We start from the raw sequence: 16,634 nt of genomic DNA, 5'->3' as shown, positions 1-16,634 counted from the left end.
AAGCTATTTCACATAGCAGATGTTTACATATAGTCCACAAGACAAGATAATACCTGAATTTATAAAAAATTACCCCGCTCAAAAGTTTACATACGCTTGATTCTTAATACTGTGTGTCGTTACCTGGCTGATCCAGGACTGTCTTTATGTTTTGTGAGAGCTGTTCATGAGTCCCTTGTTTGTCCTGAGCAGTTAAACTGCCCACTGTTCTTCAGAAAAATCCTCCAGTTCCTGCACATTCTTTACATTTCCAGCATTTTCTGCATATTTGACCCTTTTCCAACAGCTATATGATATTGAGATCCATCTTTTCACACTGAGGACAACTGAGGGATTCGTACACAACTATTACATACAGGTGCAAACATTCACTGATGCTCAAGAAGGTAACACGATACATTAAGAGCCACGGGGATGTAAACTTTTGAACAGGATGATCGGTGTTAGTATTAGTATTGTTAGTATTTTGTCTTTTGGGAGACATGTAACTATCTTATTTAGCGACTGAAGGTCAGTACTACATGAAAAAAAAAAGATCTTTAAACAAAATGATAACAATTTACACAGATCAATAAAAACTATGAGAATAATATTCATATTGCTCACACAAATTGCACATAGACACTCATACACCACACATTATATTTGTTGAGCAATATCCTCATAGTATAATATCTGACAATTTTGAAGTTATGGTGACATTTGGGCGCTCCACACAAGGAAAACGTTTATTTAAAAAGAAAATAAAAAAAAACAGGAAGAAAGGAAAAGAATGTTTCCTTTAGTTTACTGAGGTTAATCATGAGAGGTTGAGAGGTTAGTATTAAATGTAGTCCTAGCTACACTAAGTATTATGTCAGTGAAGATCCTCACAAGGATAGTAAGAGAAACATGAATGCATGTGGGTCCCGATGTGTCAGAAAGACAAACCTCATACACACTTACTGACCTTCAGAATGAACATAATAGACTGGCCTGTAAGTTTCCTTAAAAAGCTTTTTCCAGTGGTTTTTAAAACCTAATGATGGAATATAAAGGGAAGCTAAGATACCAAGGAAAGAAAGAATGATAACAGTGTTCATTCACTCATATTTTGTTACTGACTCTTTACACATTCTGTAAGCGTTTATCGTTCAACACACCAGCTGTTTTTTTTTCCTCCTCGTACACAAAATTTCTGCTTAGCTGTTGCACTGGGTTAACTCCGTTTCAACTGATTCTCTGTAACTGAACACAGTAATCTTTTATGTTCATGTGTTTTCCCATTGCTGTAAATGATCGAGAGCGCTTTTATATTTTGCCATGCATGTGAGTAAAAAGCTTTGAAGATTGATGAAGGGAGTGGCACATAGGATGCAAGATTTAAGAAAACTAATGGATGAATATATGATTAACCTTTGCCTAATGTTGTAGTAATGATGCTCCTTGATTGCTGTGCCCTTTGCCATACGTTTCTGAGTCAGTTTAATAGGTTTGTGGATAATGTAGTCTCGTCATCTCCATGGCACATATATGATGATAAAGCCAATATGTCCTCCTGACCTTTCCACATGGTGACAGCTAGGGATAAACCTCATCAAGTCCCAGCCCAATATCTCCATAAAAGGAGGATCAAGGTTATATTTCAGAGTATTCTCCATTCTCCTCGGCAAGGATGAAGTATTTTCCGTTTAACCTCCTGTAAACACACTGACCAGCCACCTCTGGCTGTGCTATTTACATACTTGTTTTCCCAGAGACTCTGCTTCCCATTTAAATCTTGTTACGTATTGCTTGGTGCTCTTGCATAAATTATTCTGTCAACCAGATAAGCAGTTTTGATACACATCCACCAGTGATGTTTATGTTGTATTTGGATATATAGGTTAGGCATTGTGCATGTCACTGGCTCGACTGGGGTAGGGGCTTTAAAAAAAAGACACCCTGTGGCACACCTTGTGCCTCTGCAGTGACATTTCACACACAGGGGAATATTGATCACATTAGAATTGCAAAAAAAAAAAAAGGAATATTCCATCAGTATGGTGTCAGTGATCGAGGGACCCCTGTTGATTATTCATGAGGTGGGATTAAATGTACCGGTCCTGTTAAATACGTAAATAGTTAACTGTCTACGAACCTACGAATGTTGATTGATCTGCATGATCTACAGCCTCCGTGTGGTTTTTGCTATTGTGTTGTGTTGAACTAGTCAGTGCCATAAACAGGGCATAAACTTCCTGTTTCTGCTCTGGGGAGGCTGCGCTAGAAGAGATGGGAATATACCAACACACAGTTGTAAATTATGGATTAGGCTGGGTTTTGTCTTTGTGTGTGTGTGAAAGAGAGAGTGCATCTCTTCCAGCTCTCCATGGGTGTCCTGGTCTCCTGGGATGTACCATAACTCCGCTGTAATATCAACAATGTTTGTTCAAATTATTTGTATGGATTAGTTCTTCGTCCTGGCAAATGGAATGAGGAAACCGATTAGAGATATTCTACTGCCTCGTCTAAATAGCTTTCAGCAGAGCTTCTCATCACCACGTTGCACTTCTGAACTGTTCCGGCAGTAATAATCACTGGTCACACTGAATACCAATAAAGCATCTCCAAACAGGACAAAATCCATTGGGGGACAAATAAAACTGCATGTTGATTGCCTTTAAGTGACTGATTAGGACTGTGGGGCCTGGTATATTTCTCATATATATGCATTTATATCAAACAGCTGGCAGGACAAAGTTCTGCCTTTGTGGGTAGAAAAGGGGGAGAAAACTGAAATATAGATTTGACCTAGTGTGAATAATTATACTAGCTTGTCAAAGTGTTCTGGACATATATTTCCTAACTGTTTTCACACATTAGCTTCTTTTTGTCCTTTTTGTTATGCTTCTGTTCATTGAAATCAAATTCAATGTGTGAAAACTGAGTATCTGGCAAGTACAGAGTGTCCCGAAGGTCTCCATATGTAGGGGACTATGTTTGCCAGCACCACATCAGTTGTGCCTTCATCAGTGGATGTTCGTGGACGTCCACTTCTCGGGTTGGTCCAGTCTTTTTGACTTTGTTAATGTTTGGCAGCAGTGTCGTGTATGATCTGCTGGTCATGTTTCCTGTTAAAGCCCATCGCAACCTTGTGACAACTTCCTGATCCAGCCACGAGAATGATTTCAATAAGTTTTGTCAAAGACATTCTTAAAGGCTATCTAAAATAATAATAATGATAATAATAATAATAATACAAACTCCGTATGAACCATTTTGGAAGATATTTTGCAAAAGTCTTAATTTCTCCTATGTATGGAGACTTTTGGGACACCCTGTATTTCTGAGTATGTGGTATTATAAGGGAAATAATTACACTAATACAATACTTTTTTTTTTTATTATTCCTTCCTAGGTCATCCGGCGATTCTGTGTGTTGGGGGATCAGGGGTCTACTTTTCAGGATTTGTTGAGACGGAGGAGGAGTGTGTGTGATGGTCGGACAGACTATCAGAATGCCTGGCTCCAGACACATGGCTCACCTACCTTACTGATAAAGCACAAGGGTAATAAGACCAAGAAAATTTCACCTTAAAAAGTGGTACCTCTGCTGATCATGTGTCTTGGATGAAGGAAACAGGGATAGTACTCACTTGTTTCTCTCCTGTTCCTTTCCCTCTGTCTCTCTCACTTATCACTCATGATTTGAATGAGACATAGGAGAACCTCATATATGTCTCTCAGGCCAGGCACCAAATAATATGAAACCCAAAGGACATACTGCCATGTCACATGTCTTGGTGACCCTTCTGTCTACTAGAGTCTACAGCTGTCAGATTTGAATGTTGCTCGGTGCAGAAGACTCTATTCGAGCCGCAGAGATTGCAATCGTATCTGTAACCCCATCTCGCTGCACTGTAGTCTACATTCGTATACCGTATTTCAGTGTTGCTACTTCAGATCAAACTGGTGCTGGCTGCTCCTGTGATTCTGTGGCCTCAGTTTGATAAAAGGTGGTGTTGGTGGCCCAGATTAGGGACAGCATGGGATAAAGCGGCTGGGCTGCAGACATTTCTACAGTTTACATAACAAGTCTCTTTGTGTCGACCTCCTTTGTGAACTGTGTCTTTATTTCAGGTTCAGTGACGCAGCTACGTCTCACACTCTTTCAGGTGCTTCTGAGACCCATCTTCAGAGGTCATGGGCATTAAAAATGGGGTTTGTGAACTCTTGTGAGTTCAGGTAAACTCTCAGTGATATCCCAGGGTGCACTTTGATCTGACACAAGCATCAGTTTGAGATGCAAAGCACACGTTTAACTGAACGAGTAGAATATTGCACACTCAGTGCCAACACAGACTGCACACAGAGTAAAACAAAGATTCTGAAATGTAAAATATATAACACAGAAAAGGACTTTTCTGTATTTCTGGCATACATAAGACAAATGGAACTAATGATAAGTTAGTTCATTAAAAGCAAATGTACCTGTAGATTTTAATAATACTTTCGCAATCCTCAAACCTAATTTTTTTGGAGAAACCTTTGGACAGGAATTTGTGCCACTGTGGTGGCATTTGTCCAGATTCCAGCACAAACAGTGCAGTGTGTAAGTAATTGGACAGGGATGTAGGGTTTCTTTTGTGGACATTCTGTACTTCAGCAAGGAAAATAGGACTTTACATTTATTCAGTGAAGTATATAGGCATCGCTGCTGGATGCCAGCAGATTATAATGCAAAAAAAACAAAAGCTGTCGCTGTGCAATTACTTGAACTTCACTGTATCTTCACTGGTCTCATTTATTTTTAATTGGTATAAGTAAATACCATCTCAAAAAAATGAAAAACAAGTGTTTTGTTTGTAATTTATACGTATGCCTAGTGTGTAACAATACATTGCTTTCTGTGTTATCTGTCTAGAGCTCCACATGGACTGGAGGTGTCCAGTATAAATAAATGCAGTTGTATTAGAGGTGTTCCACAGTTCTGAAGTGGAACCTTAGAAATATAATGACATGACAATGTCATGTCTGCAATGACACTCAAATGGTTTATATAATCAGTAAATACCCATCATCTACTGTGCCCTCCACTAATATAGGCACTCTTGGTAAATATGAGTAAAGAAGGCTGTGAAAAAATGTCTTTATTGTTTAAACTTTTGTTTAAAAAAATTCACAAAAATACTCTCATGGATATCAAACAATTGCAAAAATAACACAGGTTTATTAAAAAAAAATCTTTGTTAAGGTGTGCAGCAATTATTGGCATCATTTTAGTTAATACTTTGAGCTCTGAGTCTTTTCGTATAATTCCTGATGATGTTGGAGAATACATGGCAAGGGATCTGAGACCATTCCTCCACACAGAATCTCTCCAGATCCTTCAAATTTTGAGGTCCATGCTGGTGGACTCTCCTCTTCAGTTCACCCCACAGGTTTTCTATGGGTTTCAAGTTAGGGGACTGGGATGGCTATGGCAGGACCTTGATTTAATTTTGTGGTCTGTAAACCATTTTTGCATTGATTTTGATGTATGTTGATGTATGTTTCGAATCATTATCCTGCTGGAAGATCCAACCATGTCCATGATGCCATGTATCCTAACAAAATGTCCAGGTCCTCTGGGAGAAAAACCGCCCCAAAACAGTAAAGAGCCACCAGCATATTTAACCATGGACATGAGGTACTTTTCCATCTAGCTACCGCACTGTGTGTACCAAAACCACCTCTGGTGTTTATAGCCAAAAAGCTCTATTTTGGTTTCATTTGACCATAGAACCTGATCCCATTTGAAATTCCAATAGTGTCTGGCAAACTGAAGACACTTGAGTTTGTTTTTGGATGAAAGTAGAGGCTTTTTCTTGAAACCCTTCCAAATAACTTGTGGTGATGTAGGTGATTTCCATTTTGTGAAGCTCAACAACCTTTTGCTGCACATCACAGCTATATTCCTTGGTCTTACCCATTGTTATGACTAAGGGAATTTGGCCTATGTCTTACCTCATATTTATACCCCTGTGAAACAAGAAGTCATGGTTAAATAATTTCCTGTTCCTAGTCACCGAGGTGTACTAAATTTTTTTTTTTTAATTTAAATACCAATACAACATACCAATCATTGTTGCACACCTATATTTGATAAACCTGTGCGGTGTTTGCAATTGTTTGATATCCATGAGAGCAGAGTATTTTTGTGAATTTTATTTAAACAAAATATGAGAAGTTTAAACAATAAGGACAGTTTTTCACAGCCTCAATTGCTCATATTTAACAATGTTGCCAATATTAGTGCAGGGTACTGTGTGTACGGCTGAAATCAGTGTTCTAAATGTTAAGCTATTTTTGCTTCGCTTAGATTTTTATTTTATTTATTTATTTTTTAGGTGGGTATTTTCTTGAGCTTCATCAGGCCACCTGGTAGTACAGACTTGTTCATTAACTATAGTAGTGTTATTTCATGTTTCATACTGATATAATTGAAATAAGCCCCTAAACTCTGTTCATCCATGCTTGGGTCATGAAGTTTAAAAAAAAATAATAATAATAAAACAAGACCACATTTACCCAATTTTACTGTCTTCACTCAGCAACTGGTCTGTCCAAATGAATGTACAGAATGGAAGAATGTTAAAACAAGCACACTTGTACTACCTGTGGCGGAAAAAAATATATCAGAGATAGTTTAATAAGTTGATGTACAAAATGTGGATTTCCTGGACACAGATTTCTTCATAGTTCTAGACTAAAAAAGCACTTTCAGTGCAAAACTGCCACTGATATTTACATTTATTACAAGACTAGTCTTAATCAAGAATTCTGCCACTTAGTGTCTACATGATATGGATATTATTTGCTGATTGTAAATGTATTTATAAAATGACTTTGTAAATGAAAACATTTATGATCTAAGAACATTATTTAATGTGACGTGCATACTATCAAGAGTTATATCCAGGCATTATATCTACTAAGTGGTTTAATGAGAAATACATAGCTGCCAAATCCCATTGATCCGCACTGACCCCTGATTTTGTAGGCACCTTCTAAACACTACAATATTCTCTGCAAAATACCTGTAGTTGGTGAATACTGCTTACAGCATAATGTTTTATTCAAACAAATTAGAAATAGATTTTCATGCTGTGTATACTGATCAAACTAAAGACTGGTGGCCTATGATCTCACCCTGGGGTTTGGCATTTGAAGTAAAACCAGGATTTCCCAAAGGCATGATAGAACAACATCATTGCTTGTTGACGATGTGTCACTTTGAACATTGTAATACGTTGTTTTTGGGATGCTGGATACAGACCTTTCATGATAATCAGCTACTTATTCTTTATAATGTTTGCAAGCAGAGTTAGTTTTTGCTTTGCTATTGCTATACAGGGTTAGCGTGGATGACATTTTGTTTTATTTATCCAGAATGATCATAATGCCAGTCATTCACATTACATAAATATTGTAATATTGTACAGAAGGACCCCATTTTTTCTACAGTATAGTTTAAAAAAGAAGATACCTTAGAGCATGAATAGCACACTACACTGTTACTTTGTGTTTAGTGTGCTGCATTGTGATCATACAGACATATCATTCTCTGTCTCATCTGGTGCTGTGGAACTTTCCGGACTCCTGTGTGGACATTGTGTTCTATCCATGTAATGTGAACGTCCCTTCTTTTACTCAACACCAAAAACAACCCTTTTTTTAAGGATTCACTGGTACAAGGTGTGACTTTAATGAGTGACATTGCTGAGGGGACAGTTAGAACCTCTCCCAGACAGAAATGGACAGCTTGAGTTCCTGTGCTTGCTCAATCTCTCTGAACTCATTATTGTATATTACTGCATCAACGTGGATGTCGCTGCATTTCTGAAGTCACTGTTCTAGGTTTTTCTTCATCATGTTCTTTTTGTGCATTATAAAATATATGAATCTAACTATTGCTCCAATACATTCGTGTCTGTGGGAAACATATTTTGTTTTAATTAAGTTTTATAAAATTCCAGTACAGCAATAAAGCACAGTAGTGCCAATGTCCATGTCTGTTTCACTGACTTAAAACACTTGATATACAGTGGCTTGCATAAGTAAAAAAAAAAAAAAAAAAATTATTATTATTTTATTTTTTTTTTACATTTTGTCACTTGGAACTGAAATGGGCTTAAGTGGGATTAAATAGCATGGATCTACAGAAAATAGCCCATACTGTTGAAGTGGAAGATAATATCAATGTCGTTTTCAAAATAATTTATAAATACAAATGTAAGAATTGTAATTCTGTTCCTAAACAAACAGCATCATAACGGTCAAGAAGCTATTAAAACAAATATCAATCAGGGTTTTGTTTAAATATATATATATATATATGTATATATATATAATCATATATAACATCAGGTTTGTATGTTTTCGAATAAACTCGGGGTCTTCCCTGAACAGGTGTATTTATATTGTGATCATGTGAAACTTTAATTTCACACAAGTGGACTCTATTAAGCTAATTATGCAACATCTAATGGCACCATAGCTAATATAATAACTAATATAGTGGTTTCACAGCCATAGGGTATATACTTAAGTAATCCTAACCTTTAATGAAGTTTTTTGTTTCTAAATAAAATTGTAAACTACACTATAGGGCCAAAAGTTTGTGGACACATGACTAACACTCATATGTGCTTTTTTTAACATTCCATTCCAGATTTTGTCCCCCTTTGCTGTTGTTATAATAACCTCGACTGGCTTTCCACTAGATGTGGAGCGTGGCTGTGGGGATTTGCCCTTTCAGCAACAAGAGCACTAATGAGGTCAGGCACTGATGTTGGGTGAGGAGGCCTGGGGCAGTCATTGTTCCAGTTCAACCCAAAGGTGTTCAGTGGGGTTGAGGTCAGGGCTCTGTGCAAACCACTCGAGTTCTTCCACACCAAACTTGGCGAGCCATGTCTTTATGAATGTCACTTTGTTCACAGGGGCCTTGTCATACTGGAACATGTTTGGGCCCCTTAGTTGCACCGAAGGGAAATTGTAATGCTACTGCATACAAAGTTATCCTATACAACTGTGTGCTTCAAACTTTGTGGCAACAGTTTGTGGAAGACAGTATGACGGTCAGGTGTCCATAAACAAATTAGCAGTATAACCTGTACCTTGTGATTTTACAGTGTCAGGTTTTTACAGTTGCTGCCATTCAGATGAGCATGACACAGTGTCGACACTTTACACAGCTGATTAAGATCAGAGATCCTGGATATCCTTCCTGCATGACAGGAACAGAAAACATCCGTTAGTATACAGACTTCACATGGTTTGTAATGTGTATGCTTATGGTGGACCCGTTGCATAATGCAGGAATGTGAATGAGAACAGGGAGAGTGTGTTTATTGTGTAACACTGCTGACCGGGTTGCACTTCTTGTGTAAACTGATTACTCTTTTATTGCTTATTTACCCATAAAGACAGCCCCGGTTCATAAATCACACAACATACTACAACACACAATATTAACCAGCCATGGCTGAAAATATAGATACTGTAAAAACATCCTGTGAGCTACAGTAGATATACACATATAGTCTATAGGTACTGTGCTTTTTCAAATTGTGCAAAGATATATGAGTCTTACAATATACAAGTCTACAGTATCCACATGCTATTATCCATTGACGTAAACGGGAGACTTGGGCATAAACTGTTTTTGTAAAGTACAACTTGTTAGGGAATCCATGTGGGACCATCCACAGCATAAGAAAGTGAGTCTCAAGTGCAGATAGCTCCAGATGCAGAAGTAAGCGGAATAAACCAGATGTATAATACAATTGAGGGGGTGGGGGGAATCAGGCAGATGTTGAGGGTGTGTCAGGATCAGGCAACACATCAAGTAGCTAGAGTACACATACAGTTCAAAATAGAGAGAATTCCTGAATTTGCATGTCAAATAAAGAAGGGAATACTTTTGAGTATCTATTTCTAGATTATTAGTGTATGTTGTTACTCTTATCTTGAACATTGGTTTACACAGTCAATTGAAAATCCATTCCAGTTCATTTCATGTATGGACTTCTTTTTAAAAAAAACAACTGTAGAATTAGATTTTACATTGGGCCAAATTCTCAGAGAGCAGATACAATTCGGGATTGACAGTTAGAGCTTGGTGATGAGAGCTCTTCTCAGGTTGACATTTATGTATTATAAATTCTTTATTCTGATATTTTGATATACTGGATATTTGATTTCCATGAGCTGGAAGCCGTAATCATCAAGATTCAAACAAAAAAGGTTTGCAATATTTCACTTAATGTGTAATGAATCTAGAATATAGGAAAGTTCCACTTTTTTAATTAAATCACGGGAAAAAATGAACTTTTCCATGATATTCAAATTTTTTGAGATGCACCTGCATTATGATCAATAATCAATCTAAACGAGATGAGATAATGATCTGAGATAGCTTCAGACTGCAGAAATGTGACTATATTTTCTATATTGAATCCATATGTTAGTATCAGGTCCAGAGTATGACCACCATTATGAGTGGGTCCTATAACATTCTGATTGACCCCTTCTCAATCTAGAATGGACACAAACACTGTTCTCAGAGGGTCATCTGGATTATCAAAATGAATATTAAAGTCGCCTACAATTAATGTTTTGTGTAGAGAAACAACCAGTTTGCGATGAAATCTGCAAATTCACCAAGGAATTCAGAATATGGCTCTGGGGGTCTGTAAATAGTTATTAGCAGAATCGACTTGGTAGACTTATTTTTTTGTAACTACATATGTTATACTAGTATAAAGAACTTCAGAGGAGTTGAAGTTATGACTAGGTTTTTGTGTTAATAATCTATGACTAGATTATCATTATAATTGACACCTCCTCCTCTGCAAGTTAGATGGGGCTGATGTATATAACTGTATCCAGGAGGACTGGCTTCATTTAGTGCTATGTACTCATTTGGTTTAATCCATATTTCTGTTAAACACATTATATTAAACTCCATCAAAGGTGCCAGCTGTACATTCAATATGGTCAAATTTTATGTTAATTACGTTACTAAAACAAACTTTCTGAATATTTCTACATTTTTGTTTAGCTCAGGGAACAGACACAGTCTTGATATTGTGGAACCTGAGTGGTGACTAGCAGAATAACACTTAAGCCTGCTTGTCTGCTCTTTGGCCTTGGCTCTGGATTGTCAACGATTAACTACAGTAGGTCTGTTCTGAGACTATGAGCTATGCTGTAAGAAATGAGAGCAGCACCTTTCCAAGTGGGATTGATATTGTGTCCCATCCTAACAGGTCAGCCTTGCCCTCAAAACATCTCCAACTATCTATAAAACCAATATTATTTTTGGAGCAGCACCTGGACATCCAGAAGTTCAGTGACCATAACCTGCTGTAAGCTACATCACCAAACTACACTGGGATGGGGCCGGAGCATACTACTGCATCAGTCATCATCTTCGCTAATTTATACACCTCTACAATGTTATTCTTCGTAACCTCTGACTGACAAAGGCATGTATTGTTAGCTCCTACATGAATAACTATCTTTGAAAACCTGTGCTTGCCTATGAGCCTAAGATTACCTGCTATATCCAGCACCCTGGCTCCCAGTATACACCTAACTAAAGCTGCTGGAGCCCCTATACGCCTAGCTAATTTAATGTGACTTAAGATACAGTCTCCTATAATCAGAGCTCTTTCAGGTTTCCCAGTGGGTGCTTCACTGAGGAGAGCAAACCTGTTGGACACCTGAAACGGAGTGGAGGGGTGCTCCCATGGGTGAGCCCTAATATTAGCTTTGACTTTGCAATTGTAGACTCATTCGCCCAGCTGTGAGGACTCAAATGCCGGAGTTGGGGGATTGCTACCTCCAGCTAAGGCAACCAGACTTTCCCTTACAGAAACTACACTGCTCTCACTCTCACTAACCCTCTCTATAGTCTGGATGTGCACCTCCCTCTCTCTCTCTCTCTCTCTCAATATATATATATATATATATATATATATATATATATATATATATATATATATATATATATATATATATATATGAAACCTGATCCAGGTTTCACTTTTCCTGACTTTATTTCTTCTTTTCCCTTCACCATTCACTCGTCTGCCTTTTCATCTTCCCTGTTCTCTGCCCTTCTACTTTCTCACAGAGTCACAAAAATGTGGGGCAAATGTGAGAAACAGGATTAGCTCCTTAGCACAAGGACACACAGCGGATCATAATAAGATAAAAGATTTTCACAAAACAACAGTCGCACAAAGGAATCCAAATAAATACATAAGCAAGAAATGCATCAGGCCATACGTGAAATGTTTAAGACGATATCAGTGACAGAACTGGAACTTTTCAGAGGACAAATAAGTCACTGAGAATGTGCTATACACCAGCTAACATCTGTCGTCTCATTTAAGTGGCATGATTATAGGAATTAAACTATTAATACCCTTAATTATTTATTTCAGCTCACAGATAAAAAGTGAACACTGCGTTGTCTAATTTAAAGTCACACCTTTTTATTCTGTTACTCATGTTGAAGCATGTTATGCAGTAACTACTGTGAATTATTCACAGTGAAAGGTGTGTAATAGTGCAAGAGTGACACTACACTAAGTCTGGACCCACCAATGGGTCTTTGAGATTGAAGGGTTAAATAATCAGTGCTCTCGTTTGATAGCATTCTATGTAAGCATTTGGACCTGTGAGCAGTGAAATGCATGCAAAGCAGATGTTATGGCTAGCTATTGCTTGTCTTCTGTTTGAAAGGAACTTAGATGATTTCCTTCTGTGTATATTTGCATGGGCAACATTTTCTGCACTCAGAGCTATGTATGGGCTGTAATGCCTGCTGCAGGTTTCTCTGGGACACATGATTGTGAGAGAAATACAGGTATTTGTGCATGGGTGCAGAGCCCAAATTAAGGAATACGCAGCATGACCCACTGCAGCCTTCATAGCTTCATGAGCCTGTGTTTTTTATTCTTACTGTAAATTACAGGCCACTATACTAGTGCCAGATCATATTCATTCTTCATTTTTTCTTTTACCAAAATGATAACAGGACAAGATCTTGCACCTGGCCAAACATGCCGACTAATGTGGGTGTGGTGATTGTTGACTGCAGCAGGTCCATGCTTGTTTTTTTTTTGTGTTTTTTTGTGACTGTATAACATCATCTTTTCCTGAAAGGTGTCAGCATCAGTGACTTCGTTCTCATAGGTATTTCCCTGAGGAGCTTTTGTTATTACCACTGTTAGAGAGCCGCTGACAAAGAGCCAGTTCTCTTAATTCAAGAGAACAAGAGAAAATGAGAAAACAAAATACCAGTTTAGCACCGCCTCCACAATTACCTAACATTACCTTCACAATTTGCATTTTTACCAGTTACAGGTACAGTACAGATCCAGAGGACTGTGCAGAAAAAAAAGTTGTTCTCACCCATAATCCTCTGGGATATGGGTTTGCAGGGAATGCCTGACTGTTTTTAGATAAGTACATAAACATTTAATAAAGATGAACAAGAATGCTGGTGTCTTTTTATTCTCTTTTCTTTTTTTCAAGTGATTCTGTGGAAAATGTTTTATTTTCCAGGGGTTGTAAAATGTTCAAGACTTTGCTAATGCTAATGCATAATCATCAGAGAGTGATTCAGAATAAATTTTCCATAATTAAGCTGCTGTACCAAACAATATTTGTTTCGTTGTTATGTTCTTGGGAAAGTAAAACCAGATCCGGTAAAGATTAATGCTTCTGTGTGTGTGTGTGTGTGTGTGTGTGTGTGTGTGTGTGTGTGTGTGTGTGTATTAGTGAGTGAAAGAGAGAGAGAGAGAATTTTTTAATCAAAAGTATTACAAGACATAGCCTTACTACTCAATATGTTCTGTGTTTCATTACCAGTCCGTGTGTCAGCACACACAGTTAATCGACCATTAGTTTCAGCCAATATTTACAATGCAGCATTATTCAGCATTAAAAACAATTCCTATGTGACCATTATTTTACTACTCAACAACTAGCCACTGTGAATTTAAAGAGTCTACAAACCCCTGTCAGTGGTGGCTGAAAAGTCGAGGGTTTCATCCAAGGGCGAAACGTCTGTGAGTAATCCGTGTCATGTGGTGATGCCTAGCCTTGGGTCACACTCTAGGGGCGTCTCCTTATTGCAAGATGGTAATGACAGACACCTCCCTCACAGGCTGGGTCACGGTCTTAGATGACTGTCCAGCTCACGGTCTCTGGAGTGGCCCTCATCTGGAGTGGCATATAAATTACTTTTCTTGCACAGAAATTCCTTCTTTCTTAATTGAGAGGTCACCATATGTTAGTGACAGACAACACAGCAGTGGTCTCACATATCAACCACCAAGGAGGGTTATGTTCGTGTCCCCTGTTCAGGCAGGCACAACTAGTTCTTCTCTGGGCAGAGGTAAAGTTTTTGTCAGTGAGTGTAATGTACATACTGGGCAACTGGAATGTGGGGGCAGACATCCTGTTGAGGCAGTGGCTGAGGCCCAGGGATTTGTGGCTACATCCACAAGTGGTGGAGTCCATAAGGCGGAGGTTCAGCAAAGTGGAGGTCGATGTGTTCGTCTCTGAGGAGACAACACACGGCCTGCCGTGGTTCGCTCTCCCTCCTCCCACACCATTGGGGCTAGACTCCATGGTGCACACGTGGCCAAGGTCACATCTGTATGTTTTTCCCATGATCACTCTGCTCCCAGAAGTTCTAGCAAAAGTTCACCAAGACGGTCAACGTCTGCTGCTAGTAGCACCTTATTGGCCAGCTCGAATATGGTTCTCAGAGATAATATCCCTACATCCCGGCACTCCTAGGAATATTCCCCTCCACAGGGATCTACTGTATAAAGCCAGAGGGCTGATTTGTCACCTTCAGCCAGAGGTATGGAAACTGTGGGTCTGGCACCTGAGGCACACCAGCTCATAGATTCTGGTCTCGCGTCTGAGGTTGTAGAGACCATGTTGAATGCTAGAGCATCATCCACGAGGAAATTGTATGCACTCAAGTGGCGACTTTTTGTCTCATGGTATGAGGAACGTCAGCTAGACCCAGTGAACTGCATGATAGCTACAATCCTGGAGTTTTTACAAGGACGTTTCTCAGCAGGGTTGGCTCCTTCTACAATCAGGTTCTACGTAACCACCATTTCAGTCAGCCACACCCCTATGGATGGAGCCTCTGTGAGGCAACATCCTCTAATTTCGAGGTTTATGTGTGGTGTCAGGTGGCTGAGGCCCATCTGCCGGCCGCGCATACCTTCCTGGGATCTTCTGTGGTCCTGGAAGGTCTGTCAGGTGCCCCATTTGAGCCCTTAGAGTCAGCCTCTGAGAAGCTTCTGACTCTAAAGGTAGCTCTTCTGCTGGCCCTGACATCTCTCAAGCGAGTAGGAGATCTACAAACTCTCTCTGTTGCCCCTTCCTGCCTTGACTTTGCCCCTGGATAAGCCAAGGCCTTCCTATATCCTAGGCCAGATTATATTCCTAAAGTGCCTACGTCTGCTGCCCAGCCAGTAGTGTTGCAGGCTTTCTGCCCTCCTCTGTTCCTCACACCAGAACTAGAGAAATTGCACCTACTGTGTCCAGTAAGGACTCTCTGTACTTACGTCCACTGCTATGGCAAGTGGTGTAAGTCGGAGCAGCTGCTGGTCTGCTTTGGTGACAACAGTAGAGGTGATGCTGTGTCGAAGCAGCGCATCTCTAATTGGATAGTGGAAGCAATGTCTATCGCTTATGAGGCGCACAGTCTCACTACGCCTCTGGGCATAAGGGCTCATTCCACTAGTGGTGTCGCCTCCTCAAAGGCTTTGTCCGAAGAAGTACTCTTACAGGATGTGTGTGCTGCTGCAGGGTGGTCTAAGCCACACACATTCATTTGATATTACAGCCTGGATATACATTACACCCCAGGCTTGAGTTTCTTGCAGTGACCCTTGGGCACAGATCTTTTTGTACAGGCCATACCCTCAATATGACAGAGTGGGTATTGTCGTTTCCACAGCATGGAGCTCAAGCAACATTAAGTTCCCTTTGAAAGGGAACGTCTGGGTAACCTTGTTGCCTGAGAAGGGAACGAGATGTTGCATAGCTTTGTCATATTGGGGCATGCCTCTGAATTGCGTCTTCGCTTCAGATAATAGAGGCTTATAGCATGGTTCACGGGTGTCCAGTTTTTATATCACGGGACGTCCTTAATTGCCACGCCACCTGATCAGGGCAGGCCTAAAAATAGTCATGATGTTACACAAGCTTCACATGCCGGTCATGCGTGAGGGCACTTCCCACAGCATGGAGCTCATGCACCATCTCATTCCCTTCTCAAAGAACAGGGTTACATGCGTAACCCAGATGTTTTGGTGATGAAAAAAAGAAAGGAAATATATAGAAAACAAGATGAGCCAGGTCAGATCTTTCTCTACCTTTACAAACAATGTTCAAATAAAACACCAAGGAGAAATGTTTTAGGAAAATAAGTAAAAGAAAAACACTTTCAATAACTTTGTTGCATAAATAATAAATAAATAAAACTTAACCTCATTGTATTAACAATAAAGTACTTAGGGTGTAACTTGGAATATCCAGTGCCCTCCACTAATATTGGCACCCTTGGTAAATATGAGCAAAGAAGG

The 16,634-nt window shown here is 39.3% G+C and overlaps 1 protein-coding gene across 3 annotated transcripts in view; it reads left to right on the top strand.

Moving 5' to 3' along the window:
- Positions 1 to 16,634, top strand: part of myo16 (myosin XVI) — a 152,303-nt gene that overhangs the window by 125,469 nt on the left and 10,200 nt on the right. Inside the window, exon 35 of one of the 3 annotated variants that reach the window (XM_053680906.1) lies at positions 3,380 to 3,530. In XM_053680906.1, coding sequence (XP_053536881.1) covers positions 3,380 to 3,530 — 151 coding nt within the window. Of the gene's footprint in view, positions 1 to 3,379; positions 3,817 to 16,634 lie in introns of those variants that run through there. The other 2 variants (XM_047156157.2, XM_047156158.2) reach the window with 2 other exon arrangements.

Source organism: Ictalurus punctatus, chromosome 6 (assembly GCF_001660625.3).
Source record: "Ictalurus punctatus breed USDA103 chromosome 6, Coco_2.0, whole genome shotgun sequence".
Classification (NCBI taxonomy): Eukaryota; Metazoa; Chordata; class Actinopteri; order Siluriformes; family Ictaluridae; genus Ictalurus; species Ictalurus punctatus.
Note: the sequence above shows the minus strand (reverse complement) of the source record. Positions and strands in the feature narration are given on the sequence as shown.